The sequence below is a fragment of the Aptenodytes patagonicus genome, chromosome 25 (assembly GCF_965638725.1).
Source record: "Aptenodytes patagonicus chromosome 25, bAptPat1.pri.cur, whole genome shotgun sequence".
NCBI lineage: Eukaryota > Metazoa > Chordata > Aves > Sphenisciformes > Spheniscidae > Aptenodytes > Aptenodytes patagonicus.
In genome coordinates, this window is record NC_134973.1 from 4,633,706 (window position 1) to 4,661,513 (window position 27,808).

The following is a 27,808-nucleotide window of genomic DNA, read 5'->3' on the forward strand; positions in this document are numbered from 1 at the left end:
AAACTGTGCTGGGCCTCCAAGATTTATGCGGGCGGCTCTGTATTAGTGACCCCTCCTGAGGAGGAAGGCTCAGAGGTGCACTGCATCACCTCTCTAGTCCCTGCTTGGCAGCTAGAGAAGAGCTGGCTTTGGGCTCCCCTTGCCTGGGACGGTGATGCCAACGGAGGAGAGGACGTTTCCCTCCCCAGTTTAACACTGGGGCAGAGGACCCGTCAGCGCTGCTGAGGCAGGGTCGGTGGGAAGGACCAACAATAAAGACAGGGGAAACCACAAAGGGACTGAGAATAGCCGAGGAATGGAGTGACAGAAGAAACACCAGGGGACCTAAAGCCAGTTCCAAATCCTACCTGGACCAGCAAAGCCACCAGCCTCTTAACTGAACCAGCACAGACCGGCTACAAAAAGCACATCAGCATCAGGTGAAGCCTGGTCACAGGCAAGCCCCAGGAGGGGCCTGATCCTGTCAGTGGCATCTCTTCCCCGGCTCCGGGCAGGGGATGAAGGGGTATTGGGGATGAAGTTCTCCTTGTGCCTTTCATTTGCTGGGTTTGAGTGTAGGGTCCTGGGTCAGTCCCCAGATCCAGGCAGGCTGCCCAGGCTGCAGCAGCCACGCTTCCCTTATAACCGCTTGTCTTTTACAAGTCCATTCTTCAGGCGCATCCTGTGAAAGAGAGCACAGCAGACAGTGAGCCTTGGTCCCCGCACAGACTCTCCCTCTCTTACTTTCACAAATCACTACTGAGGTCAGACCTGTGTTGACAGGCTCACGCAGACAATTTGTCCCCAAGTCAGCCAGACCTGCTCTGTGGGATCCAGCATCTTGCCAGACTTTGGGCTCGCCACATGAAGCGCAGATGCTGCTCAGAGAGAACAGCCTCAAGCAAAGAGCCAGTCCTACACGGTGAGCAGGGGAAGGATTCACGGGACAGAAAGATGGACGCACCACAATGCCTAGGCATCGAGATACAAAGTCCTTCCTGATACTTGCAGCAATGTTTTATACTCTGTGCCAAGGCATCCTGCTGCTTTTCTGTTTTCCAGCCCAGTGGTGAACCCTTTGACAGCTCCAGAGCCCTGGGAGGTCTGCCAGCATCCCTCCCCCTAGCCCACAGATGCTGTGCATGTGTGTAATCCCCGCCCTGCCCACATACCCTTCTTTCAGAGCACTGGGCAGCTGGAGTCCAGCCTCTTTCTTCTTGGCCGTCGTGGTTTTCTTGCTGTCCTCCACGTCGTACTCACGCACATCATTCACCTCTTGCATCTGCCCCATCAGCACCTTGGCCACAAACAGGACGATGTACTGTGGGAGGAGCGACACTGTCAGCCACAAACCCCAAGGCTTAGAGCTGCTCCACCCAACCTACTCACTCCCGTTTGCTAAGTGGGACCTTTCTCCGCTGTCCCCAACCCCAGGAAGGGCAGGGCAGATCCCTCTGGGATGGCCAGAGCCCTGGGATGCGGTTGATGACCTGCAGCAGCGGGAGGCAGTGCTCCTGCAACTACCCTTAACTGATTTCAACCCCACTGGGTTGCTACCCGGGGTTGAGCTTGCTGGCGCGAGCCCTCCAAGTCCACCCTTTTCACACCCTCCCCAAAGCTTCAGGGGATGCCAGAGCGTTTACACCCATATCAAGTTCCAGCCTGCCCCAACTGCTGTTATCGCTCCCTCCCCGGGGATCCCCGGGGTGCGAGACAGTCTGAATTCCAGCACAGAGGAGCCCCCCGGGCACTGACACGGGTTTCCCTCCTCCCCTCCCAGCCATCCCTCGGTCCTCCGAAGCCTCCCCCATCCCTGCAGCCCCCCCAGCTGCCCCCAAGACAGGCAGGCAGCAGGCACTGTACAGGAGCAGCAGAAGAGGGAGAAGCTAGCGTAGGGGTTGCTGAGCTCCCCCTACTCACCAGAAACCAGTAGATGTTCATCAGAGTGAGGACAAGGAGCAGAGCATTGAAGAAGAAGTAGAAGGGGATATTAGGGACCAACTGGAGGCTGGAGTAGCAAGTGGCGTAGAGCACCTTGAGGGGAAACCAGTAGAGACGGAACCAGAACCTGCCAGGGCAGAGGGAGCAGGGTGGGTTTAATGGCCCACGGGGATCCCGGGAGAGGCGTGAGACCCAGCGCAGCTTCCCCCAGCACAACCTCCTGCCTCCAGGCAGCCCTCAACAGCTCCCCTTGCAGTCCCTGCTCTTGGCATCTGGCTTGGGTTTACAGCTCTGGCTCTAGGTAGGACTTCACACCGACCCCGAGAAAGGGCAGCTGTTGAAGGGAGAATACAATTTCCGTGGGCAGAAAAGTCTTGGCACCAGAGGCAGGGCAGAGAAAGGGCTTTCTCAGGGTAGAGAGGCAGATTAATCTACACTGCAGATTACCTCAACTGGATGAGGGACAGCAGGAGAATACAGCTGGAAGGTTTTCTTGGTCCCGTGCATCCCTAGTTTATCACTAAAAACCTTCGCTGCTCTCCTCCCCTCAAATCGAGGGCTCTTTTTGCCACCCCTGCTTTTCAGAGCAGCCCACAGAGAGGGAGGAAGGAGACAAGGGACAAATGAGGAGTGACAACCTGTGGGTTACCCGTCTCTATTCTTCATCTTTTTTTTCCTCCTGCTTTGCCCCAAGAGGAGCAGCAAGGCTGGAATCTGGGACAGCCCTACCTCCCGTTTCCTTCTTGCAAAAGTGCTTCTTACTGCTAAAACCAAGTGTGAAAATGGAAACAGCTCCTCCTCCCCTGGGGTCATTTGTCATGCTGCAAGCGAGATTTCACAGGCGGTGACAGACAGCAAAGTGACTACAGAAGGATTCCAAGCCCAGCATGGGGTCAGGCTCTGCAGGAACCTCTTCCCAAACAGTTTTTGAAAGGGCTTGTTCCCATGCACACAAACTCAGCCGGCTGTACCCCGAGGCACCGGGGGGATTGCAAAAGCTGGCAAGGACGGTTGGAAGGGGGATCAGGCAGACAAACTCACCAGCTGACGCTGAAGGTGAGGCAGCCAATGTTGGAGATGACGTCGTTGAGGCGATGATAGACTCCCCCCCGGTGCTTGAAGTAGACGTTGAGCTTGGTGAATTCCAGCTGCACGTCATTGACGTCGTGCAGGAAGAGCACGAGGATGCCCACGTTGTGGTACCTGTAGGAAAAAGGGGAGCAGGGAGGGATATGTGTGGGGCGGCGGGTTGATGTTAGCACCCAGCACCCACGGTCCAGCACGCCGGGAGCAGCCAGACTCCCTGAATAACCCAGACTGCCAGACCTGGCACGGCACAGCGTAGCAACACGCTACGGGGTGGGCCTGGCACCGTGCAATGGCTCACGAGCACTGGGATTGCTGCGATAGCGTGGAGGCAGGATTGGAGAGGCAGGGGAGAACCCACACCAACCCAGCAAGAGATGTCCTGCTACATGCCCGTGAGATGCATCCGAGCACAGAAAGGCTGCAGCTTTTGCTGCGTAGCTGCCCAAGGCTGGCCCGGGCCACACTGCAGAGTGTCACAGCCAGCGACCTCACCTGAACGCGTAGGAGAAGGCTATGAGGGTCAGCGTGACCACGTGGTGGAGAAGCATGACAACGGAGTCCTTGCGCCACGTGTCCATGTAGGCGGTGGCATAGATGGAGTGCCCGTAGAAGCTGCACTGCAACAGGTAGGCGATGGCGATGTCTGTGGGCACGTCCATGCCCTTCTTCCAGTCTGGGGTGGGACAAAGACAGCCGGGTGAACCCAGAGCCAGGAGCACAGAGCCTCCGTCAGCGGCAGGGAGACAGGAGCGCAAAGAGCGGGGAGCAAGCAGCAGCCAGAGCTGCCCCAAGCAGCCCCAGCACTTCGCTGTGCTCAGGTGCTCCCGTTCAGAACCTCACAGATGCAAAGGAGGCAAAGGCTGGAAGAGAACCCAGGTATCCTGGCTCCCAAACTCTGCCTCTGGCATTAGACCCGTTCCCTCTCCTAGGTCTAAGGGAGAAACCTTGATTTGCTTCTCTCCTGCTTTAACTACTCAATCCCATTCCCCTCCGTAGCTGACGCATCCCAGTCCTGCTTTCTGCCATAGCCACTAGGTGACTCTCTCTGTAACGAAATGAATGGGGACCGCCTGTTGTGCCCTTTCGGTACCCACAGCATCATAGACAAGGCAATTTAGGGGTTCAAGCCTTCTCTTTCGCTCACCCCAACTCCCGTTCCCTTGTTCAACCCAGACGTCCCATGAACCTGGACATCCTAATCCATACCCACTTCTCCCTGGTTCTTATTGTACCGTAAAAGACAGATGGTGGGTCATAGAAGAAGGGGTAGTCGGTGAAGAAGAGCAGGTAGATGCCATACGACCAGGATAACGTGTAGAAAAGCAGCTTCCAGGCGCTCTCAGGCATCTTGGCAGCATCTTTCGGCTGCAAGTTGCACCACTCCCCAAAGGGCTGCAAGGAGAGGGGAGAAGTATCGTCACACAGGGCAAAGAGACAGGCCCTGGGGAGCCCAGGGCAGAGTTCACCAAACCTCCAAGAGACTCGAGCACTGCATGCTGCGTGCAGTACCAGACAGGGCAAAACCAGGGTCACAAACCCCATTTTTCTGGCCTTCTTTACAACACGAGTAAGGAGGTCAAAGAGGCTCTAGAGAGAGCCCGAAGCGGGGAAAAACACGAGGCTAGAGACCCTTCCACTCAGCCTTGGCCGCTCTGGAAAGCTGCGAAAGCAGAGCCTCGCAGAGAAGGCAGGAGCCTGGGGCATGCGTCCCACAGTCTGGGCCCCACTCCATCGCCCTGGCTCCAGGAGCAGGGCCGACCACAGCTGGCTTTTGCAGAACAGAGTCAATAACTAATAAAATAAAAATCAAGTCCTATCTGCCCAAGGAAACCCAGAAGAGGAAGCTGTAACAATACTATCCTGTGCACACGGACCTCGCAGCACTGCCAACTCCCAGAAAAGAGCCTTTCAACTGAGGAAGCAAAGGCTTTGCAGAGTCCTGAAGACGCAGCCGCTGCTGCTCCCCACCCAGCGTGGCACAAGACTCCCCTGCGTGTGCAACGAGCGTCGGAGGGGGCCAGCTCTGCAGGTAACGAGTCAGTAAAGGCTGGGGCACTGGGTCCTCTTGCTCTCTCACGCCTACCCATGCTCACCCATGTTCCCAGCAGCTTTTCTAGCCGACCAGCGCTGAAACGTTGCTGGTTTTCTCCCCTGTGGTTTGCAGCACCCCTCCCACCGGTCGGGACTCAGAAATAGGAGGCAAAGCCTCCCCAAATATGGCCAAAGCGAGGGCAGGGAGGACGAGCAGTTCTGCAGATTGCTCGCGCTAATCAGAACAAAACTTTCTCATCCTGAGTTCCCCACGCTCCCGAGGATGATGACTACCACCCAGCCCTCCCGACGGTCCCGCTCTGCAACAGCGAGAGAGCTGGGCCACTGAGGCCAGGGACAGCTTGGAAACCACAGTAAAAGCAAAGCCCCAGCGTTAAACGGCCTCAGCTCCCCAGGAGTAAAATGGAGCAGCTGACGCTACCCTTCGCCTCAGACCGTGTGCCGGAGAGCGAGCGATGCTGCACGCCGAGCGTGCCCTTAGCTCAGCCAGGGCTCCGGGCACGGACGTTTTCCCTCCGTGGCAGCTGAGCAACACCAGGCACCATTTCTGCTTCTCATCACGAGAGTGACGGCACCATATCAGCCTGGCCAACCTCCGCAGCCCCTGGCCGTGGCTGCAGGGGAGCAGTCAACGCGGGGGAGTGTTGCTCAAGGTCCCGAGGGAATCATCACTGCCTGAAACACAGATAATGCCCAAAGGCCCCCCCCCCCCCCAGCTGAGAGCTCCCCAGGGAGAGACCAGATAAGCTCGAGATGAAAACAAAATGCCTGCAGAGTAACCGTACCCTGCCCCAGGTCAGCACTTTCTGCAGCCGGCGCTCAGCTCCTCGATGCTCAAAGGCTATATTAAGGCCCCAGCTGTCCCCAGGCAGTGGCTGGTCTGGCTTTTAGCCCCTTTCCGTGTCAGGCTTTCAAAGGATTCCACTCCAAGCATTGTCCCAGCCTAAAAGTGCTTTGTTCTAAGCTCTGAATTTCCCAGCACTGGTCAGACCTGGAAGCACCATCCCCACAAAGCTCTGCCAAGCTGTCCGTATCCCCTCCAGCCGGAGAGGCCCAGCTCTGGCCTCCCCTACGCATCTCGCATTCAGAGCATGGCCGTCCTCATTGAGACCAGGAACACGCTGCTGCCAAGGCTCCTTCCAACAGGAGCCACGGCAGGAAAAAGAGAAGGAAGGTTGAAGGGTGAATAAATAATGCAGAGACAGAAAGTCCTGAGCCCAGAAAGCATGAATTATTTGTGTCTCCATACAGTGGAGGATAGAAGCAGCTCAGACATGGGGACAGCTCACCACGCCACCACGACAAGTGAGCTGCAGAGCCCCCTGCCCTCCTCAGCTGGGGTTGAATTTGGGATGCTGAGCTCAGCCTCAAATCCCTGTTGCAGCTTCGCTGCCGATCGCCAGCCAAGTCATTTCGCTTCTCCTCTGCGCCTCAGCTCCCCACCTGCAAAGGGGGAAGGACACCACGTTTCTACCCCAGGCAGGCTGAGCTGATGACAAGGACCATCACCCATGGGGCAGGCACGTACCACTGGGACGACCTGCATTTTATGGACACTCGGACCCTCGGCAGAGATGGCAGCAGCGCAGCAAATTGCCACCGTGAGCCTGCAGTCACCGCCTGGTGAACAGTCCACTGCAGGCACGGCAGCAGCTCCCAGTCCGGAGTGAAAGCAAAACCCAGGGAAGGGCTGCCCCACTCCAGCCTGCGGTGGCTAATGCTCAGAGAGGTTTTAGCCCTCGCTGCGTACATGGTTAATGACAAGTCCTGGAGAGAGCCCCCCCGCCTCCCTTAAATAGCCACGGGGCATCTCAGGCTGTACCCCGAGCGCTACAGAAACAGGAGCTGGCTCTGGAGCAGACACAGGGAAGGATCGGGAGAGAACCAGCATCACACAGGGGGCTGGGGGGGGGGGGGGCTGGGGGGGCAAATTAATGTCCCCGGGGAGGCCCCACCAAAACCTCTCGCACAGGGAAGCACAGGGAAACGCAAGCCAAGGAGACGCCCCGACCAGCCCACACCAGGCAGGAGGCACATCTGCCCTCTCCCTGGGGGTGGGAGATGCACAAGGTGGGGGATGTCCTCCCGCTACCCGGCTGCCGTTCCCACGGCAACGGTGCAGAGATGCCTGTTGCTAAGGGTGACGGGTGCTGCGGCGGGAACAGCGGATCTGGCTCCTGCTGAAAGAGCCCAAGGCTCTTGGCAAGTGATGTAATGGGGCTTCGCTTAAAGGGCGACCGGCTCTTCCTCCCTCCTCCTCCTCCTCGTTACCCCCACGCAAACCTTCACAGGCATCTTCTGATTCACTTGTAAAACTAACCGGTGTGAGGGACGTGACTGTTCCCCCGCAGCCCTGCACAACCTGCGGGGCCGGGGGGAAGGAAGCAGCAAAGCAGTGGGTGAGAGCACGCTGCGAGAGCGGTTTGGAGCTGGAAAGAGAAACCGAATGGAAACTGTCGCTGCCCACAGCTCTGCTGAAGTGTCAAAAAACTACTCGTAGCAAAAAGCAAACACATGCTCTCTCCCTTTTTACAGCCGCCGGCACTAGAGGAAAGCAGCCAGTCCCCTTAAATCTACAACCGGCTAAAGCAGCAGGTCATGAGTCTTTCCAGCGACCTGGCAGGCTTGCAGTGATGGGTTATGAATTGAGGCTTGTTACAGAGGAATTGTATCCCCCAGACCGCCCCCGTCGCCTCTGCCACCTCCCCGGCCTAGAGACGAGGGCCTGGCCAAATCCCAGCCACGCCGCGTCTGGCTTCTGGGCACGACGAGTTCCCCAGAGGAACACAAAGGAATGGCTGGCACGAAGCATCCTCAGCCCAGGGAACTGGCAGCTTTACATCAGCTTTTACTCAATGCAGATGATAATGATGAGCAAGCAGAGCTCCAATTCAAAACCTGGCCGCAACCAACAGCTACTGCCCCTTCTGCGGCGGTGGCACAGCTCCCCGCAGCCCCGTGTGCTGCTTCTCAGCGCTGCGATGGTGCCTTTCCACCCCAGGGGACGAGGTCCCCTCCACACCCAGCCTGGACGCCGCTCCCAGACCGGCTGCCACCCCCTGCCACATCAGGGATGGGGCACAGAGCCTGCAGAAGGAAAGACCCAGTAAAACGTCACTGTTCTCTAAACCCGAAGAAACGAGCCTCCTGGAGGCTGTGGACCCAAGGGCAGTGGCCGTCCCCCCACTAGGAAAGGGGAATGAACTGAGCACAGCATGAAGAGCTCCGGCTCTCCTTGCTCCATCCCCACACCAGGCAGCGAGCCGCTCAGTGCCTCGGTTTCTCTGCCCGCACCGCAGTTCGGACACTGGGAAGCCGTGTTAGGCTCTGGACAACGCTTTCCAGATAAACACGTAGAAAAAGGCACTACGACAACAGCAACAAACCAACAGACGTCATTTCTTCCTCGGTTCCTCTGCAAGCAGTAAAATTTGCCCCTAAGAGAGAAAAGCAATAGAAGACGCTCTTTGAAGACAAGACACAGCAGCCCACAGGGTGCTGCAGGGGCTGAATAACCTCCTCACGCCTGACTGCTGACACAGCGGCGCAGGGAGAGCAGCCCCCGCTCTGAGACGCGGCAGCGCGGCTTCATTCCCCGGGGTGAAGAAAAGACCCATTGTTACGGCTTTCTCCCCTTGAGTTTCCAGGGTTTGTGCTTCAAACAGCGGGCAGAGCACAGCGGGACGAGCTGAGGACACGGCGGCGCGGCAGAGCCTCCTCCCACCCCTGGGGTCGGTTGGTGTCCTCCGCTCTCGGCAGAGATGGTGTTGGGTGGCGGGGTTTTCGGGACAGTGATAATTCCCCCCCTCAAGTCACATGCCCAGTGCTGGGGCTTGGAAAATGTCTTGACAATACCGTAGGGTGGAGAAAAGTTGCGTAAGTCACTGAAAGGGATAATAGGGACCCTCGTTTTCCAGCTTCCACATCCTTCCTGGGGCTATGCTGTATCACTCACCTAGAAACCCTCCTTTCCAGAGCACAGTTTTCAATTTACGCAACACTTTTCCTTGCAGAGGACACGGCAACGTCCTACAAATTTCGACGCCACTAAGATAGTAAGCTGACTGGTGTCTGGGCCAAAAACGGAAAACATTTACCCCCTGCAGAGAAAAGGCAGACAGCCGTTAAGGACGGAGGTGATACCTGACGAGCATCACCAGATTCAGAGGCAGCTTTCATACAGAACAGATTTTGCTCGCTTACGGACTTACATTAGCTGACTTCAGGGACTTCAACTCCCCGCAGCGAGGATGGCTCAGGGTAGTTTAGGGCTGCAAGCGTCTGCCTAGGCTTGCCACAGCTATTCTGGATCATCTCAGTGTGTGAATCCAGGTGTGCTCTTAGTTTTATCTATTCAAGTTCACTGCACTGCTCGAGACCTGCGTGGGAAAGGAGACTGCGAGCACAGTCCTGCTGAGCTCCACGCGCTTCACCAAGCCTTTCCCAAGCGGAGTTGCCTGGTCCTATTCCAACGGCGCTGGGCCTCGGCACTGCTGGGCTCAGCTGCCCTCCAGGATGCTTAACTAACGCAGAGATGCTCAGGTTGCTGTTTTTTAATCAAACTCCTCAGAGCCTGGCTGCAGCCGCTCTCCACGCAGGGCACACACCAAGGACAGCGGCTTTCAGAGACCGATGGAGCTCAGACACTAACTGCGGCAGGAGGACGGGCACACAAACGGCGGAGGCTTCGAGGGATGGGAACACTTGCCTAGAACCGGCTTGGTCTTCATTTCTGAAGGTGGTCTGCAGCTCCAGCGAGCTCGTACAATCAGACGTGCCCTGAGTATCATTCAAGTTCGTGCACTCAGAAGTCAACGGGACAAAGAGCAGAGACTCTCGGGCCAGACCCCAGAGAGGGAGGATACGTCCCTCAGGCCTTTGCAGGGATGCCTGTGCCCCCAGTATAGCTGACTCTGGGGGTCTTTCCCTACCTAGTAATCCACATTTGCTCGGCTAACTGGGATCTTTCCTACACCAAAACAACTCCTTTCCGTATTTGCACCAAGTGAGGATTCTGTGAAGAAGAGACAACGGGCCAAAAAATCATCTTTGCTCTAAGGATGACGGGAAACTCACGTCTAATGCACAGGCACCGACCTAGCCATTGTACCAGGTGAAAGTCCACACTTTCAAATCCTAACCAAACCCCTCCCATCACAGGCACAACCTTTACCGCTTCTTCAACCCAGCTGTGAGACCTTTTGCGACAAAGATGTTGCAGGATAAATGCTGCTGTGGTCCTAGAAGAGAGCGAGGAGCCTACCTCCTCTTCTCTCGATCCCACTGATAAAAATGCGGCCACGCGGATAGCACAGGAAGAGGTATATGGCTTTAATGCACGCGTTTCTCAGAGGAGCGGTCACGGCCAGAGCTAAGTAAGATGCACTTTATGCTCCAAGCTTCAAGGTCTTGTGGTAAGAGTCACTTCCTCTTCAGATGCAGAGAATCGCAATCCAAGCGGCAAGATTTATGATTTATAAATAATACGCAGGAAGGTAGCATTCCCCGGACACTGAGTGGATTCATTTTTATAACCGTGTTTTAGTTCTCGCAGGGAACACGAAGAGACTCAAAATGAGGAAGGATGCTCCTTGAGTCTGCACTGAGCACAGGAGAAGTTTCCTCCCAGGGCTAAGCAGGAGGTCTGTCTTTCTCCCTGGCTTTCCTCCTGAACGACCCTGCTCTACCGCTGCCCGTACAGGGGCCATGCAACACAAACCGATTTCCTACACACTGCCAGAGGTTTTAGAGGAAAGCCACAACCTCCAGCTTTTCCCATAGCAACTCCAGCAGAATAAACAGAGAGAAGCTTCAGATCCTTTTGAAATATATATAGGGAGAGAGAGTTGTCTCTCCCTACTGCTACCCTTCCACCTATCTGCTGGGAGAAAACTGATGCTATCGCAATTTCGCTCAGCATCTCATCACTATAACACATGCAGATGTAGCCGCAAGAACCGGCTCCGATCAACCCCCCTCGCTCTTCTGCAATTACAAGCGTGACCCATTTCTCCGAGGGAACGATACCTCGGCACTCGCACAAGCCGCCAAGCATCCTGCGAGGGCACTGAGCGGACTCCGCAGCACGAAGAGCTTTTCTCATGCTCTGATCACCGCTCGCTCTGTAAAGGTGAGCCTTACACAAGGAGAAACTGGAGCACAAAGAAGATTACCTCCAATTTGCTACGACAGACCTAGGGTTACCTCCAACCTCCTTCAGCCCGGTCCCAGCGTTCCCAGGCGCTGTACGCTGCCCACCGGTAGCCACAGGCAGACAGGGGTGCAGGTAACAAGGAGAAATTCAGTCCTGCGTACAAAGCCAGCACGTTACCCTGCCTACATGCCACTTTAGCAGCTTCGAATGACTCCAGAGGACTTAGGCTGGGACCTCGCACAAGGTCAAGATCCACCTCGCAATACCGGATAAGCAAAGACAGCTCCGAACAGCAAAGGAAGAGCCACTTTAAAGGCAGGTTGGGCAGCAGATAGGGCAGAGAGAGGACAGCAGTAACTCCCGATAGCTTAATTATGGGACGCAAGGCAGCTGCCTTCAGTCTGCGAAGCAGCCTCTGGAGGAAGCAGTTCACCCAGGGAACAAGGCCTGTCCCATGGAGCCGCAAAGAACCACACATGCTCTTCCAGCTACTCGAGGCCTCGTGCCACCATACATAGGTGAGAAAAGGGTCATCTCCCTGTCCCCTGACCCGAAAACATGCACCTCCGTTGCTTCCGCCTTTCAAGGCCAGGGTAATTGCAGAGCAAAGCGCACAGCATCTCTCTAGGAAAGCAGCATCGCCTCTGCTGGGACTGAGCCATCAGAAAGAGGGGGGAGGTCTCATTTCGTTACACATACTTTTCACAGCAAGAAATTAAACAGAGCCATTCTTTGCTCTCGGGGACGTCCTGCTCACCCTGTCCCTTACAGAGTACTGTATAAACAAGGAGGGGACAACGGCCAGCAAACGCGTTCGGAGGCTGTGAGGGTCGGGCGCTCGCATCCCTGCATCCCCCACGCTCCGAAGAAGGTCAGCCCAGCACTGCAGTACGGCAGGATCCAGCCTCTCCACCGCCGCGCCGGGGAGGGAAAGCGGGGAAGGGCATTTTTCATACAAACCAGGGCCCACGCAGAAACGTGGTCCTTCCCCCACGCGAGAAATAACCCCCAAACCCTCCCGGGATGCAGCTGAGGGGACTGGGGATGGCGGGGGGGGGGGGGAGCTCTCCCGTGCAGCGGGATGCTCGGTCCTCCAGGATGCAGCCCCGGGTGAAGGCGAGGGGGGGGGGAGATCTGTCATGCAACCCCCCCCCCCCCCCCCACCACGCGGCCCCAGGGGAAGGAGAACGTCCTTTCCCGTACAGACGAGCCACCCGGGCCCCCGGGACGCGGCCCCGGATGGGAGACGGACGAGCCCTCCCGTGCAACGGGCGCCCCCATCCCGCCGCCCCGGCGGGCTCCGGTGCTCCCGTGTCCGTGTCCCGTCCCCCCCCTTCCGTCTCCCGGCGGCGCGGACTGACCCGAAAGACCCTGCGGGCGGCGGCGCGGCGCAGCGCCGTCCATCCCAGGGCGCAGAGCCCGCAGAGCAGCACCTCGCCCCAGCCCAGGTGCGCGTTCTCGGCCCAGGTCCGCCGCGACAGCTCCCAGCCGCAGTCCCCGCAGCCCCGCGCCGCCGCCGCCAAGCTGCCGTAGCCCCGCCGCAGCAGCTGCCCGTAGCCGGGCATGGGCTCGGGCGGAGGCATGGCGGCTCCCGCCGCGGCGCTCACCGCTGCCCGCCCATGGCCCAGCGCTGCCCGCCGGCTCCGCGCAGGCTCCACGCGGGGCGGGACGGGGACGGGACTCCCCTCCCCGCCGTTACCGGGCCCTAAGAGCCGCCCCCGTCCCCCCCCTCCAGCCCCCCCCCCCCCCCTCCGCCTCCGCGCACAGCCCGGCCCCTTCGGGCTCCGCTCGCCCCCGCTGCGGAGCTCAGGGGGCAAAGCCGGGCGAGAGCTGCGGCCGGAGAAGCCCCTCACCCCCGCCGGGGCCGGGGCAGCGTGCCCGGAGGGGAGCGGCGGCTCGTTAATCAGCACGGAGAGGCGCCGAATGACGTTATTATCACGGTTTCTTACAGAGAACAAAACAAAACGAAAAATCAGCAAGGCGACTGCTCTCTCGGACGATGAGCGGTGACAATAGGCTGGAGTCACTCCAGTAGCGAGGACCGGAGACAAATGTTAATACTTCGGTATCGAGAGATGACAATTGATGGTACAACAGTGGAAAACTGCTCTGCCTGCCGAGGTGCGCCCTTCGGGCGGCCGCGGGGGGCTGGAACTTAACCCACAGCGCCTTGGCAATGATGTCCAACACCCCAGAGCTCCTGCGCTTCTCCGTGGTCAAAACGCCTGACTAAACACATTAATCATTTGATATGCAAAGAGAAACGTTTCTCCAGATCTTTCTTTTTTCCATACCTCTCAGCAAAAGCCTCCAAGCAGCAGAAGGTTCATCCCCCTCCTCACAAAGCATTTCGGTGCAAAGCCATCAGGTGCTTCCACCCCACCACCACAGCTGAACTTCGGCACCTGTGGCAGTTAAGAAGGCTCTGGAATAATGAGATGCACCTGAAAAATGCAAACACACACACCCTCCCAACAGGTCACCCCCCGATGAAGGGCTTGACCGAACGCCTCCTCCAGAAGGCGGGCAGCTCGCGCTCCGGCCAGCTGCCGATTCACAGAACAGAAATCTCGTTATGTATATGTTTAAAATTAAAAGCCATACATCCACAGCCACGTACGGAGAGTCAGACGTTTGGCTTGCTAGGAGAAGCATGAGTTTGAGAGGAAGATTCTCCTAAAACGCCAACACCTAAGTTGTCTCACGGTAAGGCACAGCAGGAGCCTCAGAGCAAAGGCACCGGAGCAGCGCAGCGGCGTTCGGTTTCAGCCATGGAGGAGCAAAGGGGGTTCAGTCGCGTCCTAACGCACCAGAACTATCGGCTAAATTGCAGCTGTGGGATCCTTACTACTAGAGATGGAGAATAATCATCACGATCACAGGAACTCACGGAACCGTAACTCGAACCAGCTTGATAGGGAAAGAAAGGGACAAAATAGAAATGAGTTTTATGTCATTTGAAGTCATTCCTCCGACCGCAGCCATTCTGCCTCCAAGTTCTCTGGAACCTAATTGGTCTGGGGCAGCAATGGGAAAACACAAACTCATTCCTCTCGGAGGCCCGAACAACATGTTCCCCTATTCTCACGTTGGCAGCGCTGGCTCCTACTATGGCACTTGCTTTTATTGTTTACGTTTTTAAGTCAATTTATCATGGCCCATCAAGTGGGTAATGGCTGCCCCGAACACACAAGCCCCTTTCACATCTCCCTCAGACAGCTCCACAAAGGAAACATTCATTCAAGACCGGACCATGAATAACCCCTCACTGAAAATAGCTGCTCGCTAAACAAGCCAAGGAAAGAGACAATGAGCCCTTTCAGAGCAATCCCGGCCGAGGTGGGCACAAAGGAAACGCCAGTTAAGACACATTTACAGCGTAGCACAAACCCCTCTTCTCCCTCTCCCCAAACGCAACCCAAAAGATGATTCCAAAGGCAATTCGAATATTCGAGTTCAGGATGGTCCCAGCTGGGGGCTCCACTCGGACATCTGCTCTCTGCATCGCCGACAGGACACAGCCGCTCCACACGCGCGGCAGGCTGAGGCGCCGAGACAGGCGGCCGAGGCTACAGAAAAGCGTCATCGCGTAGCGCTGGATCACGTCACGTTCCACCACGCGTCGGGTTCGGCAACCACCACGCTTTCAGGAGTGACTGGCGACGAGTGCACTTCCACACGCACCGCAGGGTGTACTTTGTCAGCGAAGACCTAATGCCTTCCTGGCTCCAGGACACGAGCTCCTGCATTCTACCAACTTAAGATTAAGGCTGAGCCCATTACAATCGGATTATTTTTATTTTGGGGCAGCTTTCCCTCTCACCAGCAGTAATTCCTACAGCTGCGTACGCTTCTTCCGGAGGACGCCGAAGTTAACGGAGGAGTCATCAGTCAGACTGAAAGAACATCCGTAACTCAGGATCCATCCGTGTACTGAACGCAGATGCTTAAAGTTCACCTTCGTACTCTTCCCCCAGAGCACCCTCGGTACAGACGACAGGGCTCGGTCCGAGAGTGGAATTACTGGAATTCCAGAAATTAAGGGGCACACGGATCCAGAAAAGGCTTTATTAGGAATGTTTAAGGTACAGTGTCGCATACTCTTGATTCGCGCTGTATTTTAAACAGAGTTCAGGACCCAGGTAAGCCGGAACACAGGCTTTTCAGCTACCAAATTCAAGTAGCTGCACGTTATATACAGGTTTAGCACCGGCTTGCTGGATTGCAAGACCCTGCCACAGCGAGTTAAGCCAGACTGACTTGCAGGGGGCGTTTTGCCGTGTTACCCGAGAGGCTTTGCGCGTCAACGCCAGTTCCCAAGGTACCACAGAGCAGGTCCGCAGCCTCGTTCCGCTCCCCTCATGCGCTGGGCGCATACTGCATGGCTAGCCGATCAAAGTCATTCTCCTTCAAGTCAGAAACAAAAATAAAATGAACAAACCTCGAACTTTATTGAAAATTCAATAAAACCTGCATTAGCTGAAGAGAACGCTACCATCGCAGCTCACTAAGGCAAAAGGAATTCTAAGAAGCACGATCCCCTGTATCAGTTCTCAATTTTTTACAGTTTGTTCCATTTTGCCTTCGCCATTATCTTTACCCTCCTTTCCCCCTCCCCAAATTCTCTCTTCCAGAAGGATGTTGCCACTATTTAAGCATAGTGTCTGACGGTAACAAGCTTCTGACTCAGATGAAGAACCCGTATCTCAGAGCTATTCTTTCGAGATTTGGGCACATCACTCCTTTGTTTAACACCGGGCTTGTGTTTCCCAACGTCTCTCACAAGGGCTAGAAAATTCGCTGGCAAGTGACGAGGCAGGGAAAGAACAAGGACCTGCCCCCTCAGAACTGCAGCCTCGGTTACTGGCAAAGAACCCACTCGCCCCATCAGACACTGGTATGAGGCATGAGAAAGCCAGTACTAGAAAGTAATTTCGTACTAGAAATTTTGTACTAGAAGGCAATTAGTACCTTTGCCCGATACTCCTTTATGAATGGATGATTTTTATGCGCATCTTTCAACTGTGACAAATAGCGATTCGTAACCTGATGGGATGAGAGAGAGAAATTTAAAAATTGAGGTAAGGTGAGGAGAAGCCAAGGGTTTAAAACATCGCACTTCGATGTATCTGTTTGCAGTGAGTGAAGACCTGGTTTTTCCAGTGTCCTGAACATTAGCAGCCCCAACTAAAACCACTGAGACCTTTGCGTACTCCGCACTTAAAAATTAGACCTTAAATAGCGGGTTCAAGAAAATAATCAGTGAGAACTGAACTCAGAACTCAGGAGATTTCCTTCTCCGCCCAGGCCTTCCTCTCAAGTCTCCCATTGTCTACAACATCTGCATCTCCACAAACACTTTACTGAGTATCGAAGGTGCAAGCCCCCCGCACCCCAGAACTATTTCATTTTGTTAATGCCAACCCTGATGAGAACACAGAAAGTTCCAAAACCCAAGCAAGGTTACCACGTGCACTAGGAAACACACAACCTGCCCCCGGGCAGCAGGAGCAGGTCGATCGTTCCTGCTTGCCAAGTACAATACAACCACCCTCACCTCTGGCGGTTTGCCCAAGTGCTGTGACAGGACAACGAAGTTGATCAGGGTCTCAGGATGGCCGCTGTCCTGAAAACAAGGACAATCACCTGATCGATCTGACTTACCTCCACCGCGACTAAGTGTAACACCCAGCACAGCTCTGCCAAACCCATAGCTCACTTCACTGGAAAAGGCCAAGTAGAAGAAGAGGCAGGTATTAACAGCGACCGCCCTTAGCGATATACATCGATATACCGGTATTTTCATGAAGTTTAACAGCGCAAGTCCTTGCTGTTTTGCTCTACATCCCCCCGAGAGCAAATCTGCCCGGCAAAAACAGAGAGTACCTTGTCCAACGCCTCCTGAAGTACTCCCTCCGCATCGTCCCACTTGCCCTGAGCCATATAGCAGGCTGCTTGTCCGTTAAGCAGGAGGAGGGTGGAGGAGCATTTGTCTGCCATCTCTTGGAAGATGTAATAGGCATCTTGTAACTTCTCACCACCCTGCAAAGGGAGGAGACAAACACCCGCAGTTTCACTACATGTTGCCAAGAAGCCTGTACCTTCTCGCCACGGTTGAAGGGCTGGGCACAAAGTTAATGTCTAGGGTTATAAAGCACAGGTATAAAATGCGTTAAGAACCAGTGCTAACCGCTGTTAGCATTCACGTGATCTCCTGTACCGCAACAGATCGCCGTCAGACCGTAGATGAAAGAAATGCAAAAATATTAAGAACCACTTAAATGATCAAAAGATGCAGGTTTCTGTTAAAAAAAGAAAAAAACCCGAACGCTTCAGAAGAACCCCTTCAGATGTTTGGCGTAATAAAGGATTATGAAATGAGATTTTTATAATTAAACGCAGGTATGGACACCTGGCTTTTCAAAAAGTTCCAGCTTCAGAAAGGTTCCACATGCAGCAGCTTCCACCAGTTAGAGGTGGGATCCCTTGTGGAAACGAAGATCTTAGAGAAACTCTCGCCGCACGCTATTGTAAGGCAAGGGCTATATACGAGAGATTTCATAACAAAACCAAGTGAACACTAAAAAACCAAGTCTTAATAGTATAACAGGTTATTGCACGCATAGCCTTGGACTTCACTGAATTTTAGGAGACGACTCATTTTCAATCACCCGATTACCTGGACTGCCAAACAGCGTATGTTTCTGTCTGATTCACAAACGTGCTTAAAGACAGTCTGCTCTAAGCAGAGAATTACTTTTTTTTCTTGGGGTTTAATTGTAAGGTCTGGATGCTAGTAACACTGCAGCTTTCCATTTTATATTATAACGTTTCGTGAATTATTTAAGCGTGGTTTAGCTCTTCCCCGTGTGAGCTGAAGGCTAAGGAGCACAGATGAAAGGCCGACAATCAAAACAGCCGGTTAGTTTGTGAAGCCAGCTACCAATATTTTCCGTGTACTTGAAGGAAGGGGGGAAAAATAACCCCCAAACCCAACAGAAAACCTGCATGCTCTTCTGAAAGCATGATGTGAAAAGAGCAATCAGGACCGAGGTACGGCGTGGTGTTTCTCAGGTGCTGTAGGCTAGGGATCCCCACTTAAGATACTCACCATGGCCAGGTTCACCCAGGCAGTTGCCAGCTGAGTAAGAGTCGCATCCTCGTCTTGCTCCTGCATCTTCTTCAGTTCCTTGCTGCAGAAGCAACAGTGGGAGTCACGTAACAGAAAGACAGGGCATCTCCTGCACTTCTCTAAGGTAGAAACAAAAATTCCCAACGTCTCTCACAAGGGCTAGAAAATTCGCTGGCAAGTGACGAGGCAGGGAAAGAACAGGGACCTGCCCCCTCAGAACTGCAGTCTCGGCTACTGGCAAAGAACCCACTCGCCCCATCAGACACTGGTATGAGGCATGAGAAAGCCAGTTGTGTACTAGAAGGTAATTAGTACCTTTGCCTGATACTCCTTTATAAATGGATGATTTTTATGCGCATCTTTCGCCTGTGACAAATAGCGATTCGTAACCTGATGGGACGAGGACTGTCGTTTCCTCTCTCAGTTCTTCCATCGCTACAGCCCAACGGCCACAGCAAGTTGGTAACACGGCACAAACACCTCAATACTTTACTGAAACGATCTGTGAAAGACCTCCCTGTTTCACTTCCCTATGGGAAGTTAGAAACCCAGGACTAGAGATTCAAACCACATCCTGCTGAAGGTAAGATTAAACCTAGAGGTCCACCTCTTCCTTTAGCTGTACCCAGCTACGTTATCTCCACAACTCTTGCAACCTGAAGAATAAAAACCTTTTGCAGCGCACCCATACCTACACACAAGTTCTTCTGCCCACGGCAGGCGTTAAAACGCTGCACCCTGGGGGAGGCCGGGTGATGGAAATTCTCTTACCGAGGCCCGCCCCACAAGAGCACCATTAAGAAGCGAAGGGACACAAACTTCCTTACCGAGCCAGATCAAGCCTGTCGAGCTTCAGAAGGATCTGTATCATCATGGCCATGCTGCAACGACCGAGAGCAAAGTGATTTTCACAACTGCACGCTTTACCGCTCCCTACGCTTCGCTTGGGAGTCTGCGGCTTAGCAGAGAGAGGTACTGCCAGCGCCCAGGGACCAGCCTCCCCGCCGCGGGGAGCCAACAGAGCAGGCGGTTCTCAGAGCTGGACCCGGAACGGGGCAGCTTGCTCCTAGCTCCCCTGTGCTCCCTCGCTGTATCGACATTATGCTCGTTTCAGCAATTCTGAACGCACATGAATCAATAAATCAGGTTCTTAAGTTTCACAAGGGAGCAATAGACTTGCTATTGTAGGACGAGCACCGAATCACTTGCTACTTAGAAGGCAAACCTCAAAGCAGCTTCTCAATGGTTTCAAAGCTTTTTAGAGATAAGCCAGACGGTTGCCACGGCACCTCTCCCTAGACAAGAGAAAGGCTTTGCTAGCACACACCTCCGCAATGCCAGGGTGAGCTACACTTACCATTCCAAGCTCTCCCCTTGATGCAGAGTACGCAGAGCTGCATCAGGATTTTTGTCGTGGAAATAGATGGAAGCAGCCATCAGCAAGAAAGTAGTGTTGGCTATATCAACACTTTTTGCCATTTTCTTGTCCAAATCAGCAACAATTGCATCCCTATGAAGAGCAAGGGCGAGAATTTGGGAGCGTTTCGTTACTAAGCAAGACAAAAAGATCCTGCCTCCACACAGTTCTGCCTTTTTGAGATTCATTGCAAAACCACAATAAAGACCACGCTTCTACAAGAGACTTTCCACATGGAAACGTGTTCCCTATAAGACAGGGCTTGAGTTCCAACTTATTATCAGACTTACCTTTGACTCTCATTTGAAAGATACTCTGCAAACATCCTCACCGCTTGGAGCTCAGGACTAGCATTGGCTTTAATTTCATCCAGGACAACACCGTATTTTCTCTATTGAAGGCAAAGAAGACGAATCTAAAATTTACTCCTTTTTAAGAACACAGGAAATAATTGTTCACTTTCTAAAACCTTTTTTACAACAACCACCACCAGTAACAGCAAATTTCTACTTTACGTCTCCCATCGTACTCCACAAACGCAGCCAAACTTCGTAACTGAGGACTATTTCCCCATACGCCATTTTAAAGGTGAAAAAGTACCTCTCAAAGAGGTCTCACCAGGTCATCCTGACCCTGCAAACAACACACTGCGTTCACAGGTGCATCACTTTTGGCAGAGGCGTTATGTTCCAGTGCTGAAGGAGGAATTATGACCAAACTGTGTAACGCTGTATCCACAGGACTCCGATTCACAACCTCCCCGACTCCAGCCCCCCACTCAGATTACCGCTGACACAGCACTTGCAACCTCACCTGGGCAACGTAGGCTCGGAATAAGAAGACATCCCTCTCTGCTTCCTTCTCCGGATTAGACGGCTGAAGGGATGGCAGGGAACGAGAACCTCTCTCAGCAGCCTGCACAGCCGTAACCCAGCCCCGCAACACCACAACTCACAGGCGAGACTCCCCCGGAGAAACGACCCCCCCCACACACACACACACGTTCCCAGCGTCCCCCTGCTAGAGCAGGGAGATGGGGAGCATCGAGAACAGCCTGGGACGAGGCGGGCAGCGACGAAGGGCGCTCGGGGAGCCCCAGGCTCGCGTCTTTAGATGCCGGGGCGGCCGAGGGGAGGCAGGTCCCGGGGGGGGGGGGAGAAGAGGCCGGTCCTGGGGAGGGGGAGGCCGGTCCTGGGGAGGGGGAGGCCGGTCCTGGGGAGGGGGAGGGCGGAGGCCGGTCCCGGGGGAAGGCCAGCCCCAGGGGGAGACACCGACCCGCGGGCCAAAGGAGGGCCTGCCCGCCCCGAACCGCCCCTACCTTGACCCGCTGTGCCTCGTTGATGGCGGCCTGGTAGGCCCCGATGTAGAAGCTGTTCTTCACGTCGAAGAGCTCGTCGGCGTCGCCGCCCTGACCAGCGGAGCCCGCGCCCGCCCCGGCCGCCATTTCCCCGCCTCAGACACGTCTCCGGAAGCAGCTGAGCCCCGGCGGCTGCCGGGAGCCGCAGTCTCCACGGAGACCTCCCGCGCCAGCCAATAGGCAGGCAAGGAGGCGGAAACGTCACCACAGCGCCGGAAGCGGCTGCGGAGCAAGGCAGGCTGGGCGGGGGTCAGCAGGTGGCAGCCAATGAGGGGGCGAGCGCGGCCGGTGACGCTGGGCCGGAAGCGCCGGGACGGCCACGGTCACGGCCATGGCGGAGTTCCGTGCGCTGGGGCTGGCGTCGTGGCTGGCGGAGCAGGCGCGGCGGGTGGGGCTGAGCCGGCCCACGGCCGTGCAGGCCGCCTGCATCCCGCCCGTGCTGCAGGGTGAGCGCGCCCGGTCCCCGTCCCGCTCCCGCTCCCCCGGTTAACGGCCGGCTCACGGTCCCTCGCCCTCCCGCCTCTCTCGCAGGTCGCGACTGCCTGGGCTGCGCCAAGACGGGCAGCGGGAAGACGGCGGCCTTCGTCCTGCCCGTGCTGCAGGTGCTCTCCGAGGACCCCTACGGCATCTTCTGCCTGGTGCTGACGCCCACCAGGTACGGAGCGGCCCCGGGAGGGCCCGGGCCGGGCCAGCCGGTCCCGGAAGGCCCCGCCGCGGCGGTCGGTCCCGCTTCAGCTCTCTTCTCCCCGGCAGGGAGCTGGCGTACCAGATCGCCGAGCAGTTCCGCGTCCTGGGGAAGCCCCTCGGCCTGAAGGACTGCGTGGTGGTGGGCGGCCTGGGTGAGTGCCGCCGCCTCCCGCCCTTCCCCTCCGGCCCCGGTAGGGTTGGGTTGGGACAAGCGGAGCGCCCGGGGAAGGCTTTCTTTCCACACGGCGTGTTTTCTTCGTGCTGAGGAGCCGTTACCCGTCGCCCAAGGCAGCGGAGGCCGGTGGAAACAAGGAGAGCGACGTTTCCCAGCCTTACAGACCAAACGATTTTAGGGTCCGCGTTCAGTTGGCCGTAACTGGGCTCCGTGGTTGTTGTTGCAGACATGGTGGCGCAGGCACTGGAGCTCTCCCGCAAGCCCCACGTTGTCATCGCTACGCCCGGCAGGCTGGCAGATCACCTCCGCAGTTCCAACACTTTCAGCCTTAAAAAGCTAAAGTTCTTGGTAAGGCAGTTTTCCAAGTGGGGTGGGGTTTTTTTTTTTTATGCTTTGAAGATTTTTTAGCTTTACAGGTGTGCGTGCAGACGACCTCGTTTCTTTTCGGCTGTGCCTAGGTTTTGGATGAAGCTGACCGGTTGCTGGAGCAGGGCTGTGCTGACTTCACCGCGGACCTGGAGGTGATTCTGGAGGCTGTTCCAGCGCGCAGACAAACGTTGCTCTTCAGCGCCACGCTAACCGATACGCTGAAGGAGCTGAAGAGCCTGGCCGCGAACAGACCGTTCTTCTGGGAGGCTGTGTCCGAGTAAGTCTTCATCCACTCTACTGAGCGGATGAAGAAGCCCGTTCCCTCGCCGTTATCTTGTCTCCCGTCTTTCACCTGCCTTGTGTTCCACCTTCGCTTGCCAAACCCGGTGCTTCTTGGTGCTCTGCCTTCCCCTCCCGACAGGGTGCGGACAGTGGATGAATTGGACCAGCGCTACTTGCTTGTACCCGAAGCAGTCAAGGACGCGTACCTTGTCCATTTGATCCAGACCTTCCAGGACGAGCACGAAGACTGGTCTATTATTGTCTTTACTAAAACCTGCAAGTGAGTGGCGTCGTTCCTCGTGATTGCTCTTCATGTAGCCGTGCCTTTACTTTTCTAGTTCAGGTTCCAAATTCGCGCTGTACTGGGCGTTAGGCCGGGATGGTATTTGCTTCCTTAGTCTATTCTGAGATTCGGTAGAGAAACGCCTTGTCCTTCGAGCAGGCTGGGGCCGAAGGGCCACCCAGAAATGTAGCACCCCAGAAGGTCAAGCTGCTTTACCTCCCTGCATCTTCCTTTCCTCCTGCTGATGGATACTGGAAAAGGGATGGGGAAAATGGCGCTGTCTGCTCCCCTGGGCTGTTCCCTTCCTTCGGGTGGTTCAGCTGACCGGGATTGAGCCGTGGAGCTGGTGACGTTCCCCTGAGCGCGAGTGGGAATCCAGTCACACTCTCTGGGGTGAGCGGGTGTCCTGCTCCCTACTTCTGTCAGAGCGCTTCAGTAACGAACCGCGCTGTGGTAACTGTAGAGCGAGGGCTTCTCGAGGAACCCCAGCTCTGTCCTGATCCATCGGCTTTACATTTCCCCGTTACGTTCCGATTTTTCTTTTCTCCTTCAAGGGACTGCCAGGTCTTGAACATGATGCTTCGGAAATACAACTTTCCTTCTCTAGCTCTGCATTCCATGATGAAACAGGTGAGCGATGGGACAGATCTGGGAGACGGATGCTTCCAGCTGCATCCCCGAGCCAGACGTCTGTCCGAGTCCTACCGCTCCTGTGGATCGCAACATCCCTCATACAGACTTTTCTCTTTACAGCGGCAACGATTTGCAGCTTTAGCAAAGTTCAAGTCCAGCATCTTTAAGATTCTCATTGCCACTGATGTTGCTGCCAGGTAAGGGAAAAACACGGGCTCTGTTGCCAAAGGTCTTAAGCCTGCTTTTTAAGCACCAGAACCACCGTGGAGATTAGGCTGGGTTTAGCAAGAGGAGAGCTTTAAATTCCCCCCACTCGGGTAGGACAGGGTTGTTCTCTTCTGTGGTAGAACATCTCTGAGCTGTGTTTTGGAGCCCACTCGGGGGTGATGTAGCTCTGATCCTGGCTTGTTTTGCTGCAGCAGGGGGGTGTGTGTGTTGTAGCAGGAGAACGATTTCTGTGAGGCTTCGTGTGTTCTCTGTGCCCGGGAGGGAGCGGCAGGTTACAAGGCGACGTTGCATTTTGTGACTATTGAAGAGTTGCACGAGGAGAGAGTTTGTCCTAGAATCAGCCCAAGCCAATAAAGACTATATTCATGAGAATATGGGGCTCTCGGAGAAAGCAGAGGACAGGAACTTAAACTGCGTATATTAAAACAGTGTTTCTCAACTGCTGTTCTCTTTCCCTGCATTCCAGAGGTTTGGACATTCCTACAGTACAAGTTGTCATCAATCACAACACCCCCGGCCTGCCGAAAATCTACATTCACCGGGTTGGCCGGACAGCCCGTGCGGGTGAGCAGGGAAAACCGCGTGCCGTTTGCTGGTTAAAACTGGGATCCCAGTGCTGGGGCTGAGCCCTGAATGGGTGCGAGGAGGCTTCACGGCAGCTGCCGTGCGGTCTTTTCAGTCAGCGCCAGATCTACTCAGATCCCTGGCTCGGCATCCTGCCTTAAGATTGCAGCGATGGCTCACCCTGACTTGTGTCTGATCTGCACCAATAGTTAACTGAATTTTCAGAGCAAAGACAGACCCCTCTGAGCACCCCGTCGCCATAATGTGCTCGGCTGACTCATGGGGATGGATGGAATTTGGCGTGGGTTAGGCTTCCTCTCCCTCTGCTCGTCAAGATTCGTTTATCACTGTGTTTTCATCATCCAGGTCGGAAAGGAATAGCTATTACGCTGGTGACGCAGTACGACATCCATCTCGTACACGCTATTGAGGAGGAAATCAGTAAGTAGAGCACCATTAATGCTGCTCAAATGTGGGATCATACATGTTCCTTTGTGCTTGTGGCACTTGCGGTCCTGATTTCATCAGTGCAGAATGAATGATCCAGAACATCAGCATAAAAATGCTTTCTCTTCCCTGTGTGGCTAAGGCTTGGGAAAAGGGCGGGAGCCCTTGAATCTCCATCGGCTTTGACTCAGCTCTTGAGTGTGCCAGGCACGAACGTGTTTGTCCTCCTGCTATTTCTAGTGGAGGAGAATAGAGCGTGTTGAACTCTCTCTGTAACCTTTTTATTAAAGCAGCCAGCTGCTTCCTTATTTCCTTGCTACCGCGTATGCCGAGTTGGACAAAACCAGGTTGCTTTGCATAGGTTCAGACTTCGTATTTTTTTAGGAAGCAGACCTAATAAATGCAACATCTTGTGCTATGGGGAACTGCAGGCAGAGGGGAGGATTTAATCCTTTGTTGTAGGCTGAAGAAGTCGGAGTGATCACAGCATATGACAGCAATTCCACTGATAATCAGTGGAACTATATTGGGTTTTTTACTGGTTGAGCACCTGCCCCTGGATTTTGTAACCAACCGTGGTCTGTAAATGTCTCGCCCCGATTTAGAACTGAAGCTGCAGGAGTTCTCTGTGGAGGAGCGGTTTGTGCTTGACATCCTCACCCAAGTGAACGTCACCAGGAGGGAATGCGAAATAGTAAGTGTGCCAACACGAAGCCCCTTCGTTCAGAGGACTGGAGATCTTGGGCAGCTGGGTGTAACCAGGAAATTCGTTGCAGTCTAACGTGTGGCTCTGGATACGCAGCTTTCCGCCTGAGCACATAAATAAGAATTTTTGTTCCTTTTTCTAGTGGAAGCACTTGGATGTGTGTGTTGGAGGGTTGTTTTAGTTCTCTTCCCTAGGTTTGCTCTATTATTGCACATTTTTGCAGCGTTTTTATGCTGCTGAGTGTTGAGGCTGGTACTTTGGGGGGAAGGTCTGCAGGCTACCAAATGTGTGCAGAAATGCGTGCAGCAGTGGTGAGGTTCTGCTGACCCTTTAGAGCTGCACTGCTTTTCTCCGTGTCAGACTCGGTGCTTGGTTACTTGATTGCCCTGCTGTGTTTTTGCTTTGCCAGGAACTGGAGGGAATGGATTTTGATGAGAAGAAAGAAATAAATAAGCGGAAACAAATGATCCTTGAAGGGAAGGTGAGAGCTGCTGCTATATGAACTACTTTGATCAGTAGCTAGCGTAACGCTATCGATGTGGAAAAGGAATGACAGTTCCTCCCTCACTGCTGTGGTATGTCTGCCTTGCTCCCCTTCAGGGTGGTGAAGTTTTATCCTGAAGGGTGGCTGATATTAAAAAGTGCACTGGCGTAGTGTCTGACTTTTGCAGCCTGCTCAGTCACGGGCTAGAAAGCAGCACGGGCATCTAGGAAAGGCAAAGGGGCTGGCACTGTCCCTAGGCATGTCACTAGTGTCCTGGCGTTTGCCATTGCAGGATCCAGATCTGGAGGCAAAAAGGAAGGCAGAGCTAGCCAAGATCAAGAAGAAAAACAAGCAATGCCGCGAGAAGATCCAGCAGACACTGCAGAAGAAAAAGCAACTGCAGCTGAAGAGGAAACTGCAGAAGAAGATGGAGCGGCGGAACAAACTGCATGCTACGGAAGAGAATTAACATCCTTTGGCCTGACTTGCTTGACTCGGACTGCCCTGACGTTGCTGCTGCTTTGGGAATACTGGGATCTAACGCGTTTTAATGTGGACCCTTCTGACCTGAAATCGGTGTTGGGAGAGTACGGGGAAGGTGGGTGAGGGGAGAAGGGACGCTTTGATAAACCGTCTCCGTTATTTTTCCTTCCTGCACAATGCTGCTGGCTTGGGCCATTCCTGGCAGGCCAGATCCGTCTCCTGGAAGAATGTCTTTCAAGAGCACGTTTCCTTCCTCCAGCAAAGGAGAAGCCAGACCTGAATTCTTGGTGACGTGAAGGGAAATAAAGATCCCCCCTCTCTCTCTCTCTCTCTTCCCCCTTCATTCAGTCATTGCTCTTTCCCTTTCAAGGGCTGGTGCTTGCCACTCACACTTGCTTATATCAACAGATTCTCCCCTGAGCCAGAGTCTAAAAATACTGTGACAAAATGAGCTCAGCCCCTATCTGTGCCATAGCCCAGAGTTTTCTGAGAGGAAAATTCCTGGAACACGTGGGGAGGCTGTATTGTGTGGCTGGTCCTGGGGTCTTCTTGGGATAATTCTGCTTTATACATCTAAGTGATACTCTTGCCTGCGACTGTCTGCCTTGGCTCAGGCTCCAGCCCTGGGCTGCTACCCACAGGGATAGCAGAGTCGCGGTTTGGAGACCGGGGCTGCTGGGGACTCTCTTTTCCCAGATGATCAGTCAGTTCAAAGACCGTTTCTGGCACAGAAGAACCACCCCAGGAGTAGGATTGCCTTGTTTCTTGTACCATCCGAGACTAACCAGAGCGGTTTATATTTGAGTCTGCTCTGTAGGTTTCTGGGCCTCCCTGTGTAGATTTGCATCACGTATGTTTGGAACAGGAGGTTGGTTAGGCTGGAGGGGGCTGAGCTCTCCTAAGAAACAGTTGTGTTTCTGTGGAGACAGAACTTAAAATCCCAGAGTAGCTCAGGCCAGAGTTTGGCCAGCTCTGTTCTGATGTCAGGTTTGATCCTCGGTGCCTTCTTTAATGTTCAGAGCTTTCTATGACTTGAGACTGAAGATCTGTTGTTTCTGCCCTCTGGCTTACAAAAATAGTTTCTATGGTCAGTGCCCAAATAAATATTTATTGCAACAAGTGACTGGATATTTGACCTTCTCCAACACATGGGGGAGTTGTGGGATCTTAGGGGTGGGGAGCAGTACTTGTCTGGGGAAACAGCTTGGAGATAAAACCGGTTTTATTTCAAGAGGTGAGCTGGATAAGGACTGAGCTTCTTGTGGGTGTTTTATCCCTTGGTACCTTCACTCAACCTCAGCCCAGCTCCTTTCCTGGGAGCACGCGGTCTCTGCGGTGCCTTTGCC

At 54.6% G+C, this 27,808-nt stretch overlaps 3 protein-coding genes across 4 annotated transcripts; 1 reads left to right on the top strand and 2 right to left on the bottom strand.

Moving 5' to 3' along the window:
* Window positions 1–579: 579 nt before the first annotated feature.
* On the bottom strand, window positions 580–14,145 carry CERS1 (ceramide synthase 1). Of its 2 annotated transcripts, none has more exons than XM_076359406.1 (7): window positions 13,510–14,145; window positions 4,242–4,401; window positions 3,502–3,682; window positions 2,962–3,123; window positions 1,900–2,047; window positions 1,152–1,300; window positions 580–661 (listed from the first exon to the last, which is right to left on the bottom strand). In XM_076359406.1, the coding sequence occupies exons 2-7, from the start codon at window positions 4,354–4,356 to the stop codon at window positions 619–621; spliced, it is 798 nt and encodes a 265-aa protein (XP_076215521.1). In that variant the 5' UTR covers window positions 4,357–4,401; window positions 13,510–14,145; the 3' UTR covers window positions 580–618. The 2 variants fall into 2 exon arrangements, with proteins under 2 accessions (XP_076215521.1, XP_076215520.1); XM_076359405.1 differs by lacking the exon at window positions 13,510–14,145 and adding an exon at window positions 12,577–12,798.
* Window positions 14,146–15,269: 1,124 nt separating this feature from the next.
* Window positions 15,270–21,243, bottom strand: COPE (coat protein complex I subunit epsilon). Its single transcript, XM_076359415.1, has 10 exons — window positions 21,083–21,243; window positions 20,578–20,640; window positions 20,055–20,155; window positions 19,705–19,857; window positions 19,175–19,228; window positions 18,327–18,408; window positions 17,102–17,257; window positions 16,773–16,841; window positions 16,187–16,261; window positions 15,270–15,622 (listed from the first exon to the last, which is right to left on the bottom strand). Exons 1-10 carry the CDS (start codon window positions 21,206–21,208, stop codon window positions 15,575–15,577), a joined length of 927 nt encoding a protein of 308 aa, XP_076215530.1. The 5' UTR covers window positions 21,209–21,243; the 3' UTR covers window positions 15,270–15,574.
* Window positions 21,244–21,452: 209 nt separating this feature from the next.
* DDX49 (DEAD-box helicase 49) lies at window positions 21,453–27,581 on the top strand. The gene is made up of 13 exons (XM_076359388.1): window positions 21,453–21,567; window positions 21,653–21,776; window positions 21,875–21,960; window positions 22,210–22,331; window positions 22,442–22,629; window positions 22,774–22,914; window positions 23,472–23,547; window positions 23,671–23,747; window positions 24,245–24,342; window positions 24,709–24,783; window positions 25,395–25,483; window positions 25,905–25,976; window positions 26,272–27,581. The coding sequence occupies exons 1-13, from the start codon at window positions 21,453–21,455 to the stop codon at window positions 26,446–26,448; spliced, it is 1,440 nt and encodes a 479-aa protein (XP_076215503.1). The 3' UTR covers window positions 26,449–27,581.
* Window positions 27,582–27,808: the final 227 nt, after the last annotated feature.